A 25258-nucleotide genomic window follows, 5' to 3' on the forward strand; every position below is an offset into this window, starting at 1 on the left:
GTATGTTATGTCTTGTAGGTTCTCCATTCACACCGTCGATATATGCTGCAATAACAACGCTGTCCAGCAGAAAAGCTGTGTTTAAAGTGTGTGTAAGTTCTAAAGAAAGTATGAGCAGGTTATAGAAGAAGGCTGATGGATAATATTATGACCAGGTTAGGAGGGATAAAATGACTCCTCTCTTTGTCCTAGTCCTGGGATGGTAATAACAGAGTTATTTTATCCTTTATGTTTTAAAGTACGAGATATTACTAATCCAGCATGTATTGTGTGTAGCTCATGTAAGTAAATGTTCCAGGTGAAAGTATAGAAAATGATTAAAATGTAAAAATATGCCCTGGCTAAAACAATGCACTATAGCGTGACATTCTTAGTGCAGAAATACAATTTTGTTCAGCTTCTGGAGGAAGAAAATTTGTCACGTGCGTATATTCCAATACCGTGCTAGTCATCTTTCCTTGTGTCCTCCTTATAATTCCTTTCCTTTCTGTACTATTCTTTTTCTTTGTTTGTTTAAGTGCACCTTTTCTCTCCACTGCAGCTTCATCCTGATGGATCGCTGTCTCCCAAGTTAATTTAAACCTTTGCTCTTAGCAACTTCCAGGAATGACATTGGTCCCAACACTCTTCAGGTATAACCTTTCTGGAATCTGGTGGAAAGCCAACTCTGCTAACCTCTGTTGAGTGGTATTATGCCCCATCGCTGAATTTGGGCTCAAGACAGAAGAGTGAGGAGAAAGAAAGATAAAGTCCAGTGTTTAGGCTTGGATTTTTTTCACCAACCTGTTTCTTACATGTTAAGACTAAATACTACATGATATTCAGAGATAAACCGCTCTCTGATTTTACTATTACATTATCAAAAGACTGTTCTAACAACATTAACATCTAATGCTACCCCACATGCATCCTCACACATGTTTCTAACATTAAATGGATAGATTCAAAGTTTCTCACTTTATCTTAACTACACCCACACTGCACCACTTATGCCCAGTGAGGAGCAGCTCTGTAATGTCACCACAAATTTTGTCCCATGCTCCAGAGCCCATACACAATATGCTCCAGCTCCCATTTCTTCCAATTGTATCATCTCTAGCCTCATTCTACAGAGTCCTTTTGATTATTGGCTTTATTTTTCTGTTTTCCATTCCTGTCTTACTGTTCAACTCCTCAGGCTGTATCCCAGATGATCCATGAACAGCACCATAACAGTCACATGGCATTTGTGAAATAGAGAACATGTTTAGAATTACCGTAAATTCGAACTATTATTTGTGACAATGTCTTAGAAAGTGGCATTATTTGAAAATAAATATTGACAGTTTTATTAAGAGCTACCCTGAATTGATATTGCAATTAGTCTGAAAAATTTCTTTCCCTACGTAGAGAGAGGTTACCCCTCATTGATGGTTTGGAGATTGAGCAGTTGAAAAAAAGCCATAAGAACATGACAGGACTGTTTTTTTTTTCGCTGTTATTAATACACTGCTTCTGGAATCTGTCCTAGAGTTACTATTATCAGTCAAGCCACACGAACAATAGGTTTATTCTTAGCAAGTACATTTAATGGGTTAAATTACCTTTTAAAGAAGTAGTGGGACAGGATGGGGGTTGGGGCTGGCAGTGCGCGTGACAAATTTTCTTCCTCCAGAAGCCAAATAAAATTGTATTTCTGTTCCAGCCATTAAACGTTCTGATGTGGTTGCCCCAAGGGGCAAAACTCAGCATTAAAAGTTTTGATTAAAAACATTTCCTTGTGGAGCAGACATACTGTGGTGCTTTACTGGCCTGCAGTTTTAACTTAAAGTTCCTCCCAACTGTCTTTTTTTTCAAACTTATAGTCATTACGTATGTTTAAAAATAAAGTTGAGGGGGAGGTGTATTAAAGGTGAAATGACTGTTTTTGGTTCAGAATTTATTTCATTGTATTGAATTTTTAAACTTGACAAGCTAGTCAATCATAGATCCAGTTAAATGTTTTAAGCTGAAGGCATCCCACTTATAAAATCTTCACTCGAGTGATCGACTCAAGGATGTTTTAGTGCCTTCTGTTTTCAGATCATGTGTTCACCGTAAATTTTAAAATATTGACATTGAACGTGACAGGATTTATCAGGAACATTAATGTTTTTGAAATATGTTTAGTATCATTTCTGTTGCTAAAAGAATAACGCAGTGAAGTAGATCATGTATCCATCCTGTTATGGTGTCACCATTTAGGTCAATCTTTCGGACATGTCATGACAAGAGCAATATAAAATGATGGCATAGGACTTTAGTAGCAATTTGGAGTCTGAAACTTGTGCCTGGATCTGTACCAAGTCCTGACTCCACGCTACATCTTGCATTGCTATAGTGAGCCTATGTTTAAATGCTGATAACTCAATGGGACTACAGTCAGCGTGGTGTCCAGTTAGTGACAAAAATCTCTGGCAGCAGACAGTAACCGAGTCTGGGTCAATCCCCAAAAGGGTGACAGTAGCCAGAACTCTACTTGCTGCTGCCTCACCCAACAGATGGAGGCAGGAGATCTGAGAGAGCCAATAGCCCCATATCACAATGAATTGGCTAAACAGCCACTGGACAGATAACAGATCCATTTTTCCCAAAACATGCATTGAGCAGAAACATGACTTAATGGCTTCCCTTGCTTCACCAACAACTATGCGTTAACATGCTAGCCAGATTATATGGTTTTGTAGATCTGACTTCTGGCCCTCTCCAGCCTATTAACAAGCTTCTCAAGGAGCTTAATGGACAACTAATTGGAGGTAGCAAGTGCCTGGCTCCCCACTGACCCATTGAACATAGCAGCATTTCCCAGAGCTGTCAGGCCACTAACGTGATGTCCGGGTGCACTGTTTTTAAACTGGGCCCATGCCAACCTTATCCCGGATGATTGGGAATCAAGTCTTGCTGTTCCTACCTGTCTTGAATTAATAAGTGTGGCATTGCTTTTCACACAATTCCCTTGTAATGTTTTGAGTGAACTGGACTGAATTGTACAAACAAGTGTAGTATTATGAAGTGACGTTTTATTAGAAAAACAATGGTACGTGTAGAGAGCTTACAAATCGGCAGCACTAAGAAAATGCTATTGAAATATTGAGCTGAGGCCTTAACAGTTCCCAGTTTGAAAATTCACAAATTCAGACCCTGTACTTCAGATATTAAGTGCAAGAGGTTTTTCCTATAAGCTACAGTAACACAGCACATAAAATTGTTTTGTAATACAAAGTGATGTTTGATTGTAACTTTAATGAGAAATCTCTTACAACAGTTTTATTGGAGTAACAGGGAGGGATTAGCTACTCGTGTACAGGTAGAGTTTAATTAATATATGGATGACTCTCTGAGGTAAACTGTGACTCTAGTGCTAATGTCTGCCAGAAGTTTGGAATCTGTCCTGCTCATAACATGCTGCTCTGTCACCATGCCACTATTTACAGATTGTTAGTAAACATTTTTCAAAAGTAATGCCAGAGTTTTGATCAAGAACCAAAGAACCCATCCCGGAATATGGTAGAGCCATGCAGTCTAAGATAGCAGTGTCTTTTCAGAGGAATCTGAAGAATCACAAAGAATGATTGAATGATCAAGCAAGATTAAGCAGCGATGAGACGAATGCTGAGACAGAATACTCTGAATACTGTGGCTTCAAGCCTTGTTCGAAGTCAGGTAAAGCAGTTGAAGATTTACCCAAGGTGAGGTAAAATGAGGTATAATCTGAAATTACAGCATTTCTGTGCCAGCCAAGCCTCACTGTCCTTTTCAAAGCCGTTCAGAGCTGTTGGATTCAAGACCTTTTCATGCATTTAGAAAGCAGTTGAGGAAAACCCATTTCCTCAGCAATAGAATGACCTCAGGTCTCCATCTGAAGCAGCATCAGCTCCAGGTTAGTACACTCCCTATTCACTTTGGAGCCCTTTGTTGAGGAAGTGATGAAACAATTACAAGAATATGGAGCAACGCTTACTGTTTTGCAAGACAATTTGGAATGGCTTCACACCATACATCTTCAGCCAACAAGAGTCAACCTCCATGGTTTGGGAGGTCATACTCTTTCAGTTAACGTGTATTGAAGCAACATTTAACCAAGATGGTAAAGATATAAAAAGCCTTGTTACTGATTGCAGAATCAGAAAAAAGCATTATTGAGTTGACAAGCATGTGTTCAATAAAATCTTCTCCAACAGCTACCTGACATTCTAGTCCAGGTAAAATACACCTCAGGCCAAGATGATGATCACATTCTGTTTTTTGGAATTATCCCAGCCTCTCCAGAAATGTGAGCTTTTCAATAAAGAAGACCAGACAACATTCTTGAAGTATTGGAAGAATTGTAAACTGCGAGGATGACAATGTAGAACTTCAAAAATATCCTGACGAGTTGGTGCAGTGGGCAGGTAAGTTCAGATGCAGTTCAATGTGGAATGTCAAAATGGTCACAGAGACAGTACAGACATGATGGAGTTAATGGTCTCCTTCTGCACCATAACAATCCTATAATCCTTCAATCTTGTGAAAATTTCCCATGCTTTTCTCTAGCTATTATAGTTTCATGCCAAGAGGTTTGGATAATGCTTTGTGAGGCACTTCTTCAGCTTTTCCAAGAATTAGTCAGTTTTATGGTACTTCTCCAGTTGTATTTGAAAAAGATCATAGAATCCCAACAGTTTGGAAACAGGCCATTCAGCCCAACAAGTCCACATTGACCCTTCTAAGAGCATCCCACCCAGACCCATCCTCTTACCTTATCCCTGTAACCCTGCATTTCCCATGGCTAATGCATCTAACCTATTCATCCTTGAGCATTACGGGCAATGTAGCATGGCCAATCTACCTAACTGGCACAGTTGGACTGTGGGAGGAAACTGGAGTACCCAGAGGAAATCCACAGAGAGAATGTGCAAACTCCACACAGACATATGCTCAAGATTGAAATCGAACCCGGGTCCCTGACGCTGTGAGGCAACAGTGCTAACCACTGAGCCACTGTGCAACCCGAAAGGATGAGCCTATTTCTTGACAGATTCCTGACCAGGAGGCACATCCTGAAAGTAGGCCTGAAAACAGTTCAGGAAGAAAATCCTGAGCTATCTCACTCTTCAGGCCTTATTGCTATCCATCAAGATCCCTCCAATATGCCTCTAGATCAGAGAGAGCAGAATTCTTCATGTACTGCCAGTTTATGAGACTGGCAATGTCCATAATGAAGTGCTGCCTGTATGAAGATGTAATGGATATTCCAGTAGTTTCAGCTTTACAAGCTGGTCATGATGATCTTCCAACTGACAACCAACAGAATGATGCTAATGAGATTTTATACAATTCCACCGAACAGCCAACTCTGCATGTTGTAAAATTCTTCGGCCTTACTGAGGCAAGGGAATGACACTTGAACACTTGAATGTGAGTCCAGACAATTCTTTATCTTCTCCCAGTGTCACATATGTACCATGAGAAAGGACAGCACTCGATACTGAACTTCCTCTTTTCATCCAGAGTGCTTTGCAATAACTACAACTGTGGTCTTGATGGTCCAAATCTTCCTGTGAGCAGATTTTTGGTTATCATTTGGAGTCCTTTGTGTGAGTCTGATGAAGAAGTGAGTCTAGGCTCAGCCATCTTCCTGTTGGTTCATTCCTGCCTTCATCCTAAACTCGTGAATGTGGTGCAGGAGCCTCAAGATGTCACTATACAGCTGAGTGGTTGTGACTCTCAGTTCTTTTTTGATGGTGCAACTTCACCATTCAGTGGTCCTCCATTGTCAGATCTTCCCTGGAACAGAAAGTATTGTGAAAGAGATAAAATGAATGGGTACCCAGTTGAGTAGAAAGTGGTGCCCTCCCTTGATGAGCATCCATTTGTCTTATCTAGTGTGGCAGCCCACTGGCCACTGATACTTACAGTACAGTGATGTTTGGGATGATGTGACCAATCCTGTTGTTTCCATTTCAGCTGCTGAAAGTACAGCTCCTGGCCAGATTGCAGCACGTTACCTTCCCACACCATTTCAAACAACTAGATTATGGAGAACCTCATAAGTACTTGAATCTGTGAACAACAGGTTTTTGGTGAGGTGTTGGTGTTGAAAATACATTTAGTGGGAATCCATTCAGTTAAATATTTCAACCAATAATGTCAAAAAAGTAATTTTACGTCTTGTTGGAAACTGAGAAAGTGTTTAATGAATGTGTCGCTGTGTCTCTGAGGTAAGTTGTGATCTAGCTCTAACCTCAGTAGTAATGTTCTGCTAAATGGTTGGATCTTTCATCGTGCAGAGTGTGCTCCTGTATAGCCTTGCCATGTGCACAGTTTGTTAATAAACATTGTTTAATAGTAACCTCAAAATTTGGGCTAAGCCAAAGAATATCTAACACAAAAAAACTGCTTGTTCCAAAATGAGAACTTGAAATCGAACAGAATGGACGCAGAAAATTCCCATCCAACCCCCATCAGCTAAAATGTCTCCACTATCATTTTTCATTATGGAATACAATGAATAACAATACTAACATTGAGTCAATGTCTTGGTACTATCTGACCATAATTAGCATGCTGTTGGAAAGCATTTTGGAATGTTATTGCTGCATGTGACTCTGATGAAGATTTTCTCACAAAACGACTCTTGGATTCTTTTACTCAAACCCTGATTTCGGCCCTCAACTTAGCATGAAGGATGTAGCAGCAGTGTCATTCGTGCTGAAGCCCTTTATTATCCAATGCTGTGTTTGCGATGCTTTTGGAGATTATTGTAAGTAAAATAGTTAGGGCCTCACCTGGATAAATATTTTAAAGTGGCAACAAATATAAATTTCTTTAAAATGATATAAAGTAGAAAACAGGAGTGAAGGATTTGCAACAAAAAAACTACAGTGATTTTAATTTTTAAAAACTGTGTGAGACAATTTAGTTTTGTGGACAGTTGATTCCAATTGAACCTGAGACTGAAAATAAAATGCATGGCTGTACTTTTTACAAGACACGTCTAATGAAATAATTTCAAAAATCGTGTCAGCAAAACACAAAATCTCTTGACTTTTATTTTACTTTTCATATTCAGCATGCTTTGTAATGTGTTTTCTTCCTTTGACAAAATAAGTGAAATTCAAAATTACTCCCCCATTCACCCCTTCCTAACAAAAGAGCACAATTTTCACAGCTTTTATGAGTCACTTGTAAAAGGCAGTTTCCTTTATTATATAAGCTGTTAGTTGGATAACATATGATTCAATCCCTTCCTAGCAGCCAGAGCTTAATGCCAGACTGGTAGCTCTGTGCATTTATGTTTTACTGCTACACGTTCTGCTACTTTCTTAATGGTCGCCTGTATCAAATTAAAAAAAACATAAAATAGAAAGCAAGCCAGTTAAAAGATCTGCTGTCAAAATATTAATGATGTTCGTGTTCTGTAGAGATGCCCTGGAATATCCACTGGACTGCTTTGTTGCCACAATAATTCTAGAAGGTAACTCACTTCTTTTGTTTTCAAATGCAAAGCAAGAGCAATTCTTTGTCTTGTGACGCTCCACCACACTGTTCGCCTCCGTTAATTTCATAATAATGGCAGTGAAAATATCAGCCTTGCTCCCTGCCTCTTTATCAAAGCACTCCTCCCCCCCCCCAACCAACTCCGTTGTCCACTGAATAAAATGTCTCATCAAAAATCTAATTTTCATGTGTGGATGGAAGACTATATTTTGTACCTTGGTTTTACTAAGAATAAGCAGACTGTAAAGGAGTGCTGCTTCCAGTTTCTTTGGGACAGTTGCTTGCTAGTCACCATTCCAGTCCATGTGATTCTATCAGAACAGACAGAATATGTGTCTCTGACATGGGAACAGCTGGGCAATTAAAATGCAGTGATAGCCAGCTTCCTTCATCCTCTCATACACCTTCCTGCAGATTAAACCTCAAATTCAGGCACTGCTGACTCTGTTCATCATTGCACTTGGACGGGAGGAATTGTAGTGCACCTTGGTCTGGGATTGAGGGGCCCAAAGGAGCTATTAATATCTCTGGAGTTGTTGCAGAATGCTCAATTCATCGATGACGGTTCCTGCTGTTGCCCTAATGACTGGTTCTGCTGAGACTCCCCGAATGCTCCAGGCTGCTCCAAGAGCTGTGTTTGTGATCAGTAATTTATGATGATAAGTGTGAGTTCGTTAGCCAGCTGCCTTGAGTTTCATTTGTGAGAGTGTAAGACATAGCAGAAGTGAAATTCCTGTCTATGCTAATATCACATCACTACCCCACCCCCCCAAAAAATGGGCAAGCTGATAAATGTATTTGCATGAAAATGGAAAATACTATCGACACAGGCTTAGTGCTGTCATGACCATCCTTACCCTGTAATGATTGGCAAATTGTTTGGGGAATGTATTAAACAGCCTCTGCTTCTTTTCTTTTGAAATGTTGTATGAGATTGGGTCATGTGTGTTAGATTTATGGATCTATGGGATCAGAGGTTTAACACAGAAGGTGTCCATGTGGTAAACCCAAATCAGAGGTGACTGTTCAAGCTCCGGCATTGTTTCTTTCATATTTTCAATAATCAAGCGCTTAGTTCATTCTTAAAAGCTGTGCTTGACTTGGGGTGAGAAGGCCTGAGGCTGACCATGAGGGTGAATGTTGGCTCTCCAGATGGGAAAATCAGGTACCTGAAGCGAGAAGAATGATTAGCAGTAAGGTGTGCTAATCGAAGGTGTGCTGTTTAGGCCAATCCCGGGCTAGTCAGAATGTGGGCTTTCAGACCTGAAAGTCTTACGCCCCTCACATTTCCTGGGCCATTATCTCCAACCTGGGTGGACAACCCTGCTGCTGCTATCTCCCTGAGCCACTTCTATCCATGCCTGTTTTCTCAGAGAGATTGGCCTCTTTCTCCCATCCTCCCTGGGAGAGCTCAACTCATTGCGGCCCATCAGACCTGCAGCAGGCCCTCCAGGTTAGAATGAGAGACCCAGGGAGTAGTCTTGGCAGCTCTCCTCTCCATTGCTGTGGTTGCTGTAGACCGTCTAATCTAAATGCACTGAAGCCATTGTAGATGGAACTGGGATCCCATTAGTTAAAATCCTTGGCCATGTCAAGCATTGGGTCTCAGATGCCCTTTGTCCTTTCTATCAACTCGATCTCTCAGTTATTTGTGGTGCAAGATCTTTTGCGTTGAAGGCTGAGGAGAAAATGTCACTTTGTAAGATCTTCCACTGCAATCGCACGGATATTTTACAATGGAGCACTCAATATTGCACGGTATACTAGCTATCATCTTACACCCATTCTTACACATCATCTCATCCTGCTTCAGTAAAGTTCAATGCTAGCTCAAGGAGCAGCATCTCATCTATCAACAGGGGACTTTACAATCTTCTAGACTCAACATTGTGTTTCAGACTGTTATCTCAGCCACAAAATGTGGCTTTCCCTTTTCTGATTTGATTTGATTTATTGTTGTCACATGTACCGAAGTACAGTGAAAAGTTTATTTTGAGATCATAGCAAACAAGGACATACAGATCACAGAGCGCTTAGACAGAGTGAGGCACATAGGGTTACAGCTGCACAAGAGGGGCACAAAGCAAGTTCAAAATTATATTGAAATTAGAGAGGTCCATTCAACAGTCTAGTAACAGCAGGGAAGAAGCTGTTCCTGAACCAGTTGGTGCATGTGTTCAAGCTTCTGTATCTTCTGCCTGATGGAAGAAGTTGGAAGAAAGTATTATTGGGGTGGGAGGGGTCTTTGATGATGTTGGCTGCCTTTCCACGGCAAGGAGAAGTGTAGATGGAGTCCATGGATGGAAGGTTGCCTTCCGTAATGGTCTTGGCTGTGCACATAACTTTCTGCACTTTCTTCTAGTCCTGGGCAGAGCAGTTGCTGTACCAAAATGTGATAGAATGCTTTTTATGGTGCACATATAAAATTTGGTGAGGGTCCTTATGGACATTCCAAATTTCCTGAGCTGCCTGAGGAAGAAGAGGCATTGTTGAGACTTCTTGACTGTCACATCTACGTATGCAGTCCAGGATAGATAGTTAATTATCGTCATTTCTGGGAACTTAATGTTCTCGAACCTCTCCACCTCAGCTCCATTGATGTAGATAGGGGTGCAGCTTCCTCCCTTGTTCCTGAGGTCAATGTTCTTGCTGACATTGAGAGAGAGAGAGATTGTTATCATTGCACCATGACACCAGGCAGTCTATAAACTGCAGTCATAGGAGCAAATATCACAGGTCCTTAATTGAAGCCCAGGACCAGAAAAAAAGTACAGAAAGCTATGTGCACAGCCTAAATTCCCTAAATATTGACATTGTGCTCCAAGTCTAGAACTATGCCTAAAGATCCTAAAATCCTGACGCTTATAACAGGACAAGGAGCAAGCCAGCATCTTATCAACTGAGTAGGGTTTATAACTTTTAATTTTACAATGCCTGGCTCCATTATACTTCATGTATCTTTTATATATTGAAATAGTACGATACAATATCAGGATATAAAGAAACACTGTAATTGCCACAAGTTCACAATAAAAATCAGAAGTGTTGAAAATGCATGCTAGTCAGTTGTTGAAAATAGAATGGTTCATGTTTTATTTGGGATCCTTTTTCAGAATGATATCAGAATTTAGCTAATATTGATAAAGTAAATATTTAGTGTAAAATTAGTTCACCCCAAAGTGCAGTTCAAAGCTGCATTATGTTGACTGGTAAGAATTTAAATTTAATGTTGATACATTTTTAGCATATTGCTTTGTCTACTATTTTATGAAGCATTAATCTGTTCATTCAGAACACATTAGCATCTCTGTTAAAATAACAGATGAAAAGATTTGCATTCCAAAGGTTTAAGCATTTGTACCCTACCTTTGCATAGCCTTATTTGAAAGTTTTCTTGTTAAAGCTTCATTACTGCTTTAATTAATTAATTTTAAAATGTTGTTTTCACAATTTGAATAAATTCTTAAAAATTTTCAGACAGAAGCCTGTCTAGTGTATATTTTATTTAGAAAACATGTATCAAGTGCACATAGTTTGTGGGAACGTAAGTTGAAATGAAGAAGTAGAACATTTCTAATTGGATATAGATAGGTTCGGTGAATATGTCAAAATTTGGTGGATAGAGTTTAATGTAGGCAAGTATGGGGTTATCTGTTTAAGTCAGAAGAACATAAAGGCAACTTATCTAAATGGAGAGAAACTTCAAAATGTTTGAATGCAGAGGGATCTGGGTGTCCTCATGTATGAGTCACAGAAAACTAGTATGTAGGTACAGCAGGGTTAATAAGGAAGGCAAATAGAACTTTGGCAGTTATTCTGAAAGGAATGGAATATTAAAGTAGGGAAGTATTGTTGCAGTTTTATAAGACATTGGTGAGACTGCATGTGGAGAACTGTGCACAGTTTTTGCACCTTTACTTGAGGAAGGATCTAATAGCATTGGAGACAGTTCAGAGAAGGTTCACCAGATTAATTGCAGAGAGGAAAGGCATGTCTTATGAAGAGACATCGAGCAGTTTAAGCCAATACTCAGGAGAGTTTAGAAGAATGTGAGGAGATCTAATTGAGCTATAGGCCATAATAAAGGGGATCGACAAAATATACGTAGAGAGGATGTTTCCCTTTTGAGGAAATCATGAATGCGAGGTCACGGTTTTAGGCTAAGAGGTAGCAGACTTATATCAGAGATGTGGAGGAATCTGTGGGATTCACTACCCTGGAGCACAGTGGATGCTGGGATAGGAATAAGTTTGAGGAGGAGATGGACAGATTTTTAGTTAGTAATAGTTATGTGGATTGGAAAGGAAGTGGATTTGAGGCTGAGGTAAGATCAACCATGATCATATTAAATTGTGGAGCAGGCTAGAGGAGTGTGAACTGTCTGCTCCTGCTGCCAGTCCTTATGTTATTTTATTCTTTTACTTAATGAGAAGTATTAGGCCTGAACTTCAGTTTGTGCTTGTATCAATGTTTTGGTCCTTTCCCCATCTGCCTGTGAATGCAAGCAAGGGAAAGTTTTCAAAGGAGGCACATGAACTCCTGCACTTCCCCAAACATCCTTTTAAGACATATATGAAGGGCCAAAGAGCTAGGTTTGTGAGCAATGTCCAGTGGGACAGATGGAGCTTTGTTCTTTTTATTGTCTTACAGTTCTTACAATCAAGGTGCATGTGATCATAAATCATTGGGTTCAGGTCACATCTATATTCAATGCTTGCATTCTGAAATATGAGTAAAGCAACTATCTATAAAAAATGAGCGGTATCCTTCCCTCCCTCATGAGTTTGACTTTTTTCCTCTTACCCTTCCGATTAACCATGATCCTACTGTATTGTGGAGCTGGCTCGAGAATTTGAGTGGCCTACTCCTGCTCTAATTTGTATGTTTGCACAAAAGCAAGGTGCTCATCATCAAAGATACTTTAATTTTTAAATTATATTTAGTAAAACATCTCCATAACAGATAAAATGCCTAAATAAACAAAAGTAATTTTATAAATAGTAACGATTCAGATGCATTACCAAAGATTTCCACTCACATCTGACTTTGTAATAGGCCTCTGCTGGTGGGAGAGGGGGTTGGGGGGATTACCCACTGACACAGACTTATAAAATTACTCTTATAATTTGAAACATGCAACCCACAACAAAAAAAAGGATACATTAAAAACAATTCCCAAATGGCAATCCATACAGAAATAAGTACAGGAACTTTCAGTCCAATTTAAACCAAAGCCTTCAGTTCCATCTGGACTGAAATGAAGTGAAGAAGGGAATAGCTGAACTGATTCAGCAAAACAGACTTATATCTTGTTGCTCAAGAATCAGAAAACAAATACCTTTTCTGGAGTACTGTGTGTAGTTCTGGTCGCCCTGTTATTGGAAGGATATTATTAAACTGGAGAGGGCTCAGAAAGGACTTACCAGGTTGTTGGTGGGAATGGAAGGTTTGAGTTATAAAAACAGACTGGAAGGTCTGGGACTGGAGTGTAGGAGGTTGAAGGGTGACCTTATTGAGGTTTATAAAATAGTGAGGGGCATAGTTAGGGTAAATGAGAAGATTCTTTTCCCTAGGATAGGGCAGTTCAACACAAGGGGACATATTTTTAAGGTGAGTGGAGAAAGATTGAAAAAAGACATGAGGGACAATATTTTTACATGGAGAGTGTGTGTGTGTGTGTGTAACTGCCAGAGAAAATAATGGATTTGGGTACAGTTACAATATGTGGATACATTCGTGAATAGGAAAGGTTTGGAAGGATATGTCCCAGGCACAGGCGGGTGGGACTAGTTTAGTCTGGGAACATGGTCAGTGAGGACTGGTTGGACTGAAGGGTTTGTTTCCATGCTGTGTGACTTTGATTATATGACAAAGGCCAAAACACACAAACTGGCCCCAAATCGAAATGTCCGTCAAGTGATAGACAGAGTACACAGGCTCAATTTTAATTAAAGACATTAAAGTAATGGTCTGCAGCCTCTGAAATTTGTTCTCATTGCTGATAAATAATCATGGCAGCAGAGTGACAGGATAGTTTTCTAACTGGACCATTCTCCAGATAGACAATTGCAACATATTTTTCGCTCATTCATGGGATATGAGCAATATGGGCCAGTATATATTGTCAGTCCATAACTGCCTTTGAGCCACGATGCTGAATGTCCGCGGTGTGTGTTGTGGAGTTTTATCCATGATATTGGGATGGAGGGAGCTCCAAGATTTTCACCCAGTTATGGTGAAGGAACAGTATTATATTTCCAAGTCAGGATGGTGAGTGACTTGCAGGTAGAGGGACTTTATGTTGTGGTGTTCCTTTGTGCATCTGCCTGAATTCTAAGTGGGAGAGGTTGCAGGTTCGCAGGAGCATTAGTGAGTTGCTACAATGCATCTTGTAGGCAGTACACACTGCTGCCATTGCGCATTAGTGATGGAAGGTACAAATGTTGAATGGTGGATGGGGTGCCATTTGAATGGTCTGCTTTGTCTTGGATAGTGGTGAATCTCTTGAGTGCAAATGGAGCTGTTGTTAGCCAGACGAATGGAAAATGTATCAATGCACTCCTGACTTTGCTTTGCAGATGTTGAAAGGCTTTAGGGAGCTAAGAAGTAAGTTACTTGCTACAAAATGACCTGTTCTGATAGCCTCAACATTTATATGGCTGGTTAATTAAGTTTCTGATGTTTAGTAAGCCCCAGGATATTGCTAGTGGAGGCAATGCTGTCAAATATTTCGGGGTGATGATTAGATTCCCTCTTGTTGGAGATGGCCATTGTCTGGGATGTGTGCCAGGAATGTCTCTGTTGAGCAGCATTTGGAAACTGTTTAGAAAATGATGCACCTAGAGGCATGGAAAACTGTTGCTGTTTCAATGTGATAGTGCCCTTTAAAGTAACTTATATGATTACAGAACTACTTCAATAATTGGTGATGTTTAAAGGGAAAGCAAAAATTACCAGAGTGCACAATGGAATATCAATCGTCCTTTTTTGGGCAGTTAATGTCTTCTTCTGTCAATATACAATGTGAGCAAAATCCATCTGTTGGATGTCTTAAGTTGAAACTCATAGTATCTTGTCAGCAGCTGCATTGCAATGCTCATGAAACAAGGAAGAACGAAGTAAAAGTATTCTGACCCATTGAAAACCTGTGCCCTAAATTAATGCACACAAGTAGTTGATTTTTTACATCTCTTCTTGTACGCTCACTATGGAATTTCATGGTTACACTATTACTTATTGGGGATGTAACAGGCCTCCAAGGTGATTTATATCCATAGATGAAGTGTCAGACTTTGGACCTACAATTTTATTTGCCTTGCCTGGAGGTTTACTCACTTCCCATCAAAACAGACACATGGATATCAATCATCACAAAGACCCATCATGGCTTATGAAGTAAGCAATCACACTGTAATGATAATTTGATGTATTAGAGAAATGATCAGCAATATGAGGTAGCTCAGGAATGATAGTCCATGTACATTTGTTACATTTTCAAGTAAATTATGAGATTAAATAATGACAATAGATGAGCAACTGTCAATATCAGTGTTAACACAACTTGGATTTTATTCTTAATTTCTGATGGCAATGACAGTCATTTACAATCAAATAAATCCACTAAGGAGCAATCGGTTAGACTGAGAACTAGTAAAAAATGTTGCAACTCCTAGGAATGTCATACTTAACATATTGTAGTTGCTATATTATGTTGTGAATCTCAAGTTACAGCAATGCTAAAACATGAATGAGTTAAACCTTAAATGACATAAATCTCATCTTCACAGCAATGCACATTGCTGAGAGACTTAGCACATCACTGTTGAAAGCTAATGATGAAAAGGGGATAAGTTTTATTGGTCAACACTCCCTATCCTACTACACAACATTAGATTGTCAACATATGGAACCTTGTGACAATATGTAAAATGATGGTGGTGAACCTTAGCACCCTAATACCTCACAGAGCTTTTCTGAAGGCAAAGAACACAGGAGCAGGAGTGGCTAATCAGTCCTTCTTATCTGTTCCATCATTCAATGAGAGTATGGCTGACCTGTGGACTAACTCCATACACCTGACTTTGGGCCATATCTTTGCTTAAAAAAAATCATCTCTTCGACATTTGAAATTAATAACCAATCTAGCATCAGTTGGCTGAAGATTTGCAAGATATCATCATGTAACTTATAAAATGAGATTTTTGAGGATGAAGGGAATAATTTGGAATGGCATTGTTAATTCCGATCATGAACCATATGTGTATTATCCAGTGCATAGATCAAACATAGCGATTGTGTAACTGGATACAACCGTGTGCTTTCCTGCCAAAATTACAAAAATTCAAAAATAACTCTTCACAGCATGTGACAGCTCAGAAAAGCAATTCTGGTTCCAATCCTCATTTGTAATGAATAACAAGGAGATCTGTTTTTCGTACATTCTTTGACCATTGGATGAGAGGATCATTTAAAAAAAGGTTGCATTTAGATATTTTCTAACAATTGCAATATTTAAAAGCATCTGGATATGTACATGAATAGGGAGGGTTTGGAGGGATATGGGCCGGGTGCTGGCAGGTAGGACTAGATTGGGATATCTGGTTGGCATGGACAAGTTGGACTGAAGGGTCAGTTTCTGTGCTGTACACCTCTGAGTCTATAACCTATTAAGTGAAGAAGTTATTACATACTTTTAGAGCAGGTGGGACTTAAAACCCAGGCTCCTGGCCCTAACAAAGTGATTATTAATTTTAGTGGCAGATACTTACAATCTTACTTAAGCAGGTACATTTGAATATTCAGCTCACTTCATGTTTCATGGATGAGTTTATCATGATGTGGCATGGATAGGGACTGAAGGGACAGAAAAACTAGGCATATCCTAGATGGGCATGTTCCTGAGCTTTAATGAACAAAGACTGATTCTCTCAACTGAAGAGTCATTGTAGACAAAGAGGCAATACAGAGGACATGTATACAGTATGGGTTCACCGAAAGTATTAGAAACAGGATTGGTCTTAAAAATTCTTTAAAATTTCAGAAGGGCCAAATCTTCAATGAATAAATATGGTTTTCTCTGCTACCAACTGATGAAGATGTGAGGCATAAACTATTCTTAGATTCATACCTCACTTTAAAATGATCGGTGAGATGGCGATGCAATTGAGCTGGTTCTTTACAGCTTCTCCACTGGGGAAAGAGAATTTGGGTGGGAGTGATGAAATCAAAAGGCAGCCCGCACCTTTGAAAACACTCTGTCACTGCTTCATGATTCCATGCTGTACATGACAGGGTTGAGTGGAAAGGGTACTGCAAGACCTCAATGTATTCTAACAATGCCATGTAAGACCTCATGGAGAAGGTTGGCAGGGAGGAAGGAGGATGATCTCTTTCCAGTTGTTGGAAGTTGAGTGTCACAAGTGGTAGCTCTACAACTGGACCAAGATGGTTCTGCGGGGGAGTTCATGCAGCACTGCACACAGAACCTTGCAACTGTGCAGAATTCAAGGAGTTGGTCATACCCCCAATGGTAAGGACCCCAACTGAAATCTTCCTGCTCAGTTTTGGCACTCAAGAGCTTTCTGTGTCTTTCTGTGGCAATCACATTGTTCATTCCCCATCTTTCCGTCGCTGTTTTCACATTCTGCACTTTCTACTGTTCATTATGATTAGCCTCCCTGCTGTTTTCTCCTCTCACAATATAAACCATGCTGTTCAGATTCAGCAGGCCACATACTACCCTGGCATTTCTTCTTCCTGCGGGAAAGCTGGGGTACCATACTAAGGAGCTGACTCACAAAGTGCGTGTGCTACCATTACCCCATCCACTCACAAGAGGGGATGATGCTGCCATTACTGATCTATGCTGTGTGAAGCTAGGGTGAAGAATATCCAAACGGATCATACCCTTTCTCTTTCCTCACACACCTGCTACTGCTTATCCTTGCCATTAGTTGTGGACACTTGCCCTTTTTGCCTTTTCTTATATCCTGAACATGTCCTGGCCAACTGTAGCAGAAGAGAAGGAGGGTGACATGTTTTTGAAAGATGAACTGCCAGATACAACAGCTAACTCAGAAATCAATATATCAGATTCTGTAGAGGTGGTTAGTGGGATCTGTGCTGAGTAGGGCCAAGGGTAGGTATAAGGAACAGGCCTGGAAGGAAACCTCTTGAGGTGAGCCTATGTCAAAGAAAAACATCTTCTAGAGCACAGTTTATAAAAGGTTAGCTACTTGATGCACTGAATTGCCTGCCAGTGAAGCTCCACAGTACATCAAGCAGTACCCAGCATTTACATGTGTCAGGCCCTTCCATGTGCTACTGAAGTATGCAGTCAATCATTCAGCCTGTGGTCACCATTCTGCATGGGATATAGTTACTGGCAGCCCAACAGAAATGACAATGTAGCATATGAACAAGCATCTGTACTAGTGAAAGCTCTCTAGTTCCATTTCCCTTTCCTTGTCACTTTCTGTATCATTGAAGGATAACACCCTCAAATTGTTTGTTTTCAACAGTTAATTCCAATTCCAATTGTTTGCTCTGAATGTTTTCTCTCTGCAGCTTTCTCTTTTAGGTTTTTGTAATATAACAGCATGCTGTACAGCATTTCCATTTGTAAGCTGTCAAACATGTAAGTTTGATTTAATGATGTTAACAGACTCCAAGGGATGTGGAAACAGTGCTGGGCTCTGTATCATGGCAGTGGTTGTTTTAGTATTTCACTGAGCTTCACAGAACAATAATCCCTGGTGCAATGAACCCTCCTGGGATACACACAGCTTGGAGTTCATTAATGCCTGAACTGCAGCTCATGATCTTCCAGCATTATATTGAAATTCCCAATCACTGAGCACAGCTCAGGCCAGGAGCCTATGTGTTGATGCTGTATATTCCCTAAAACATTCTACAATCCCATGTGATTAGTTCTTAATTAAACTATTACATGCTGCAGCAGGGCTGGGAAAGAGGTTTAAATAACTGACGTGCATTTACATGTTTATTGCAATGTGATAAGAAGATATTCACCGGTCTTTTATTGAAGAAGAAATGTGACTGGTTCGGTAGATGGTCGATTTACTGCAGTTGCAAACATGAAACTTTCAAGAAATCAAACGTTTAATGTATTGTAGCTGGCTTACAGGCAGGAAGGAATAGCAGGATTATCATTAGCTGGAGAGGTAATGGAAACTCTAGGTCACAATGCAACCAACGTGCTCAGTGAACACAGCATCAGTGACTGAGAAATGATGGAAGCTCTTAACAAGAACTCGTCTGAAGGCTTAATTGGCAACACAGAGCAGGGTTTTCCTAGTCCTGAGTTGGTGAGAGTGGAGGCTGAGGGATTAGCAAAATTATGTGGAGTCTAGTCAACTCTCACTCCCAAGAGTAGGAATGTGGACTGGCTGGCCACAGGAAGGGGGTAGGCAGCCAATGTGATCCACTGAAGTTGCACACAGATGTTGCACTGGAACAGACTGACGCATCACCATGTACGAAGACGATCAACTTCATGGAGACAATCTCTCTGAGACAATCCAGGCAGCTACTGGAGATAAAGGCTCTATCCTCCAAAGAAGGGGCTGCTGGTAGCAAAGGCTGAAGCCAAGGCCCAGTCTCTACCAGCAAAGTAATTTAGCCCCTGAGCGGAGAAACCTGCCCGCTTGGGCCTGTTAAAAGAGATTATTGTTTTCAACTCCACGTTCACCTACAAGCCCTGACAGCACAATTCCACCATCTCAGCTCTCAAGCTGACAGATCTGTGACTAGGTCAGGAGTCCACCCACTGTCTTTAATTAAATGGTGAGTATAATTTGGGAACATAGCCATCCTGGTGTGGCTGCTGCCAAGTGTAAGTGTGGGATTGGTACTGACCTTGGGGTTCTGTTGCCCTTGGCGCTAGAGTTCTCCTCAATACTGTTGTGGTTCTGTTCGCCGAGCTCGGCGAACAGAACCACAACAACGAGCACCCAAGCTACAAATCTTCTCACAAACTTTGATCTCCTCAATACTGTTATGGGACAAAGTTCCCAAATCTCGATTGAGATTCTTCTCTCCAATGCAAGAAACAACTTCAAGTGAAAGAGTAGTTATGTTTGGTTATATCTGTTTGGTATAAAATTGGTTTAATTAGGGGAGGCAATGGCCTAGTGGTATTATTGCCAGACCTATTAGTCCAGAAACTCAGCCAGTGACCTGGAGACTTGGTTTCAACTCTTGCCACAACAAATGGTGGAAGTTGAATTCCATGAAGAATCGGGAATCAATGGTCTAATGTTGACCATGAAACCATTGCTGATTGTTGGGAGAAAAACCCATCCGGTTCACTAATGTCCCTTTTGGGAAGGGAAATCTGTTGTCCACATGTGACTCCAGAGCTACAGCAATGTGACTGACTCTTAACTGCCCTCTTAGGGATGACCAATAAATACTGGCCTAGTCAGAGACATCCAGATCCTGTGAGTGAATTAAAAAAAAAGGTGACTGAGATATGGGTTTGATGTGTCCATGCATATTTTTAAAGTTGTCTTTGTGGCAAAGTACTGGCACCAATATAATCCAAAAATATATCACTCATTTTAGGAGAAATTTGCACGAAAAATAATGATTTAGTGAATTTAAAAATTCACGTTAATATCAGACTTGTTTTGTAAATAACTATTTAGATGGAATTTTAAAATTGCAATTAAAAGAACTTCAATTCCATCAAACTAACAGTAAATTGGTTCTTCCAGCCAAGTGGAAAACCATTTTGTTTGTTTTGAATGTTTAATGTTTTAAATAGAGGGCCCGCATACACATTGGCTTGAAAGAAAGAACCTAATTGGTCAGCCATGATGTAATGCTATGCAGCTCCTGAGGCCAACAAACAGCAACATCTCTAATGATAGGGAATGACGGTCAACTGATGTAGACTTGATTAAGCAACTGAAAAAATGTTTGTGCGGTCAATAAAAATGTGGTTAAAGACATGTCTAGAAAGTAGGGGAGGTGGTAACGTCCTGGTAATGTCACGGGTTTATTAATCGATGATCCTAAACTAATGTTCTGGAGACAAGAACAGGTCCGGCAGCATCCGTGGAGAGAAAGCAGACTGTCCAGTGAATCTTCTTCAGAGATGAAGAGGCCAATTTTCTCTGCACAGAATCTGCCCGAACTGCTGGGGGTTTCAAGCTGTTTTTGTTTCTGATTTCCAGCAGCTGTGTGTTTTTTTAATGTTCTGGAGATGGGTTGTACCGTAGGTTGTATCTCACCACAGTAGATGGTTTAACGTTCGGGTTCGATAAAAAAAATCCTGAAGGAGGAAAAGCTAGCCTAATGGTGACTGAAATCACTGATGATGGTCACAAAACCTATCTGGTTCACTAATGCACGAATGACCTTTAGGGAAGGCAATCTACCATCCTCACTTCATGCATTAATGTGGTTGCCTCTCAACGGTCCTCTGGCCAATTGGAGTTGGGCAATAAATGGTGGCCTAGCCATTGATGCTCACCTCCCATGAATGAATTTAAAAAACAAACATTAAAAAAATTGGGGTTTCCATAAAGCTCCAATAAAAAAAAAGTTTAATTCAAGTTTGATGAAGCACAAACATTACAAGTTAATTTTGCTGATGATATTTCCTGAGACACTGGGATGCAATGAAGTCTATCAGCAGCAATTTGTGATTTCTATTTGTTTCTTTTGAAATTCTTCACCTGTGCCAGGGTGTGGCTCATAGTTGTGGTAGTTCCACAGTTCACCTGCAAAAGTCCCTGTAAATGGAATTAAAGGCCTATTATTACCTGCAGCTCTGAATGTTGTTACATGGTAATTAAATCACTATAATGCATCCAAGACTAACATTCACAGTAACTTAGTTAATCACATTGAGCAATTTTGCAACAACCTTCCCCCATTGAAACATTGATTCTTGTTACAGTGATTTTTCAACTATCGCCTAACTCCCTCCCATAGAATCCCAACATTGTGGAAAGACTTCATTCAGCCCATCGAGTCTGCATCGACCTCCGAGGAGCGTCCCACCCAGCCCCCACCTTATCTCTGTTACCCTGCACTTACCATGATTGGCAGGAGGTGAGGGAGCAGACAGAAGGGTAGTTGGGTCCCAGGCTAGGTGTCGGGGGCCTTCCGGTTCCAGAGTAAAGTACGGCATCTCACTGCTGGAGGAAATCAGAATTTCCTGTCAGAAAAGTAGCGCTCTTAACATTAAAAAGGAGCAGATTGGCAGTGAGTGCAATTGCCACTCTTCAAAAATTCAAACCCAAGCTGTTTCACAGACTTATTGCATTTTTTAATATGAAAAACATTTTTGAAACTGGAGTATTTGTTGTGAAACTCTGCTGGTATTGGTTATTTAAATTTAGTTATTGACCAATATTATTTGAGTAAACTGTACATGTCCTCTAGCTTACTTATCCCCATCAGATTATCACCGTGAAGTGGCACGGTGGCTCAGTGGTTAGCCCTGCTGCCTCGCAGCACCAGGGTCCCAGGTTCGATTCCAGCCTCGCGTGACTGTCTGTGTGGAGTTTGCACATTCTCCCTATGTCTGTGTGGATTTCCTCCAGGTGTTCTGGTTTCCACCCACAATCCAAAGATGTGCAGGCCAGGTGAATTGGCCATGTTAAATTACCCATAGTGTTAGGTGCATTAGTCAGAGGGAAATGGGTCTGGGTGGGTTACTCTTGGGAGGGTCGGTGTGGACTTGTTGGGCCGAAGGGCCTGTTTCCACACTGTAGTGAATCTTAAAAAAACCTCACATTGCAGTAAACAAAACAGTAGTGGGATGTAATTTTTTTTAAAGATTAGATTCCAGAAACACACCCTTTGGCCCAACCAGTCCACACCAAACGTCCAAAGAGTAACCCACCCCCCCTCTGACTAATGCACCTAGCACTACGGGCAATTTAGTCTGGCCAATTCACCTGACCAGCACATCTTTGGACCATGGGAGGAAACCCACGCAGACACAGGGAGAATGTGCAAACTCCACACAGTCACCCGAGGCTGGCATTGAACCTGAGACCCTGGTGATGTGAGGCAGCAGTGCTAACCACTGAGCCACCATTTTGTAACGATGGTTACTCACTCAACACACTGTTTGGCTGACAATAAACTTTACCACAAGGGAACTGAGGGCATCGTTGCTAAGTCTGCAGATAACACAAAGTTAGCTGAAGGAAAGGTGGTGTTCAGGAAGTAGGAGATTGCAGAAATACTTGGATAGGTGAGGAGAATGGGCAAAGAAGTGGTAGGTATGGAAAAAAAGTGTGAGATTATGCACTTTGGTTAGAAGAATACAAGCATGGACTATTTTTATTCACAAAGGGACTTAGGATTCTCTTAAGGTTAAGATGCAGAATTCTCTTAAGGTTAGCTTGCAGGTTCAGTTGGCAGTTAGGAAAGCAAATGCAATTATTCGCACTTATTTTGAGAAGGCTGGAATGTAAGAGCAGAAATTTACTGCTGAAGCTGTCTAAGGCTCTGGTCAGACTGCATTTGGAATATTATGAGAAGTGGTAATCCTGTATCTAGGAAAAGAGTGCCGAGCAGAGGTTCAGAGGAGCTTCACAAGAATGATTCCAGGGAACAAAGGGTTTGTCATCTGAGGAGTGGTTGAGGACTCTTGATCTGTACTTGATGGAGTTTAGAAGGGTGAACTAGGATCTGACTGAAACTTACAGAATACTGAGACGCCATGATAGAGTGGACGTGGAGAAGATGTTTCCATGAGTAGGAAAGACTAAGACCTGAGGGCACAGTCTCAGACTGAAGGGATGATCTTTAGATCTGAGCTGAAGAGCAATTTCTTCAGTCAGAGATTGATGTATCTGTAGAACTCACTGTCGCAGAATGGCTGTGGGGGCCAAGTCACTTAGTGTCTTTAAGACAGGGATAGCAAATGCCAGTGTTCTGAAGCAGGCTTTCTGTCTGTTTTACCTCTGCACTTGGGATTTAACTAAGGTCTTCTATTTCATCTGCCCTGACTTCCAATCCAACCCAAACCCAGTCCAGCACCAAAAGTAGGCAGCCATTTTTAAGAGGTTAGGTTCAAGGAATTGGGAGTTTTCCCTTCTCTGTGCACATGACACAGGAACAGAAATTAGGTTCAGAAACTTACATGTTTAACAATGCACCTATATTGCATTATTGTCGCTATTATCACAAAATCTCATTTGACTATTGGTAACGACTATCAGAACAATGCACTCCATTCCTTCATACTACCCATGAGCAAGATCACAGCATGTTCATTGGTACATTTCTATACATTTGTGCTGTAGCTAACTAGAAGGGCCAGTTCTAATACAGACACCTGTTTCTTCACATTAGTGCTGCTATACAATCAAAGATGATTCGGCATGTGCTGAAATGGAGAGTAACATATATTTGAAAAAGGCATTTATTTTCAAGTTTAGTTGGACTGAGCTAACCCACAGTGCTTATTGAATATGCAGTGGTCAGGTAAAAAAACTCACAAATATCTTCCCAGTTCTCAATGAGTAGTTTTGGATGTCAGACTAATTGATCAAGGAATCCTATTAGATTCAATAACAGAAGTCGTGCTCAAACCCATGAGCTGAAAACTGTTTGTTCTTCACAATACATTGTTCCGAATCCTAATTTTTTTCAATGTTCCATTTCTGTTTTTGCTGAGGGAATTGTTCCGGTCATGAGGAATAAACACAGTCATGTCACTGGGGACCATTGTTTGAGCCTTGAAAATCAGCAAAGCAATTCAAGGATTTGCTGGTGGTGGTAACCATAGTGAAATGACAGAGTGCACACATTGTATTTAAAGGCAATATCTTACTGTAAATATAGGGCAGTAAATATTCCTTCTCTTAAGGGATATTACATTCTTATTCTACTTTTCTTTCATTTGCCTGAGAGCATGTTGAAAACATTCTCAACCCATTCCATGCCTCTTTACATCTTAAACTATAGAACATGGAACAGTATAGCACAGGAACAGACCCTTTGGCCCACGATGTTGTGCCAAACAGGATGTCAAATTAAACTAATCCCTTCTGCCTGTCTTTGGTCCCTATTCCTCCATTCCTTGCTTATTCATGTGCTTATCTAAAAAGCCCCTTAAATGCCCCTATCATATTTGCCTCCACCACCATGCCTGGCAGTGCGTTTCAGACTCCTGCCATTCTCCGTGTAAAAAACTTGCCCCTCACATCTCCTTTGAACTTGAGGAAGTGGGCAGCTGGGAGGTAGGACAAAATGGCTGAAGGAGCTGCACAAAATTGCTTCTGCATTGTTAAATTGCACTGAACCAGACAGAAACAAGCCACCGCAGACTGATGCAGATCCAATTAATTGCAGAAGCAATGGTTTAACCCTAACCACAAGGCTGGACAAAGATGATTCTAAGAGCAGGTTGTTTACAAGAAATTGTGATAGGATAAAACAGAATGCACAAGGGCTTCATGCAATCTGACTGTTTGTTACTATGTGATAATTCTCCATGTCTGACTATGAACAATGTGTATAAACTCTATGCAAACATTGTAAGGGGTTGGATTCATTTGGTGGTCTAGGAGTCCTCATACTTCTGGGCAGATCAGATGCCTAACCAATGTTTTGTACAGCCGCAACATGACCTCCCAACTCCTGTACTCAATACTATGACCAAAAAAGGAAAGCATACCAAACACCTTCTTCACTATCCTATCTACCTGCGACTTCACTTTCAAGGACTATGAACCTGCACTCCAAGGTCTCTTTATTCAGCAACACTCCC

The 25258-nt window shown here is 40.6% G+C and overlaps 1 protein-coding gene across 1 annotated transcript in view; it reads right to left on the reverse strand.

The window, feature by feature from the left end:
- Positions 1-21094: 21094 nt before the first annotated feature.
- LOC132825663 (uncharacterized) overlaps positions 21095-25258 on the reverse strand; it is a 29095-nt gene continuing 24931 nt past the window's right edge. Inside the window, exons 3-4 of the mRNA XM_060841038.1 lie at positions 21565-21665; positions 21095-21257 (exon numbers count right to left, since the gene is read on the reverse strand). Coding sequence (XP_060697021.1) covers positions 21154-21257; positions 21565-21665 — 205 coding nt within the window. The 3' untranslated portion in view covers positions 21095-21153. The remainder of the gene's footprint in view (positions 21258-21564; positions 21666-25258) is intronic.

Source organism: Hemiscyllium ocellatum, chromosome 21 (assembly GCF_020745735.1).
Source record: "Hemiscyllium ocellatum isolate sHemOce1 chromosome 21, sHemOce1.pat.X.cur, whole genome shotgun sequence".
NCBI lineage: Eukaryota > Metazoa > Chordata > Chondrichthyes > Orectolobiformes > Hemiscylliidae > Hemiscyllium > Hemiscyllium ocellatum.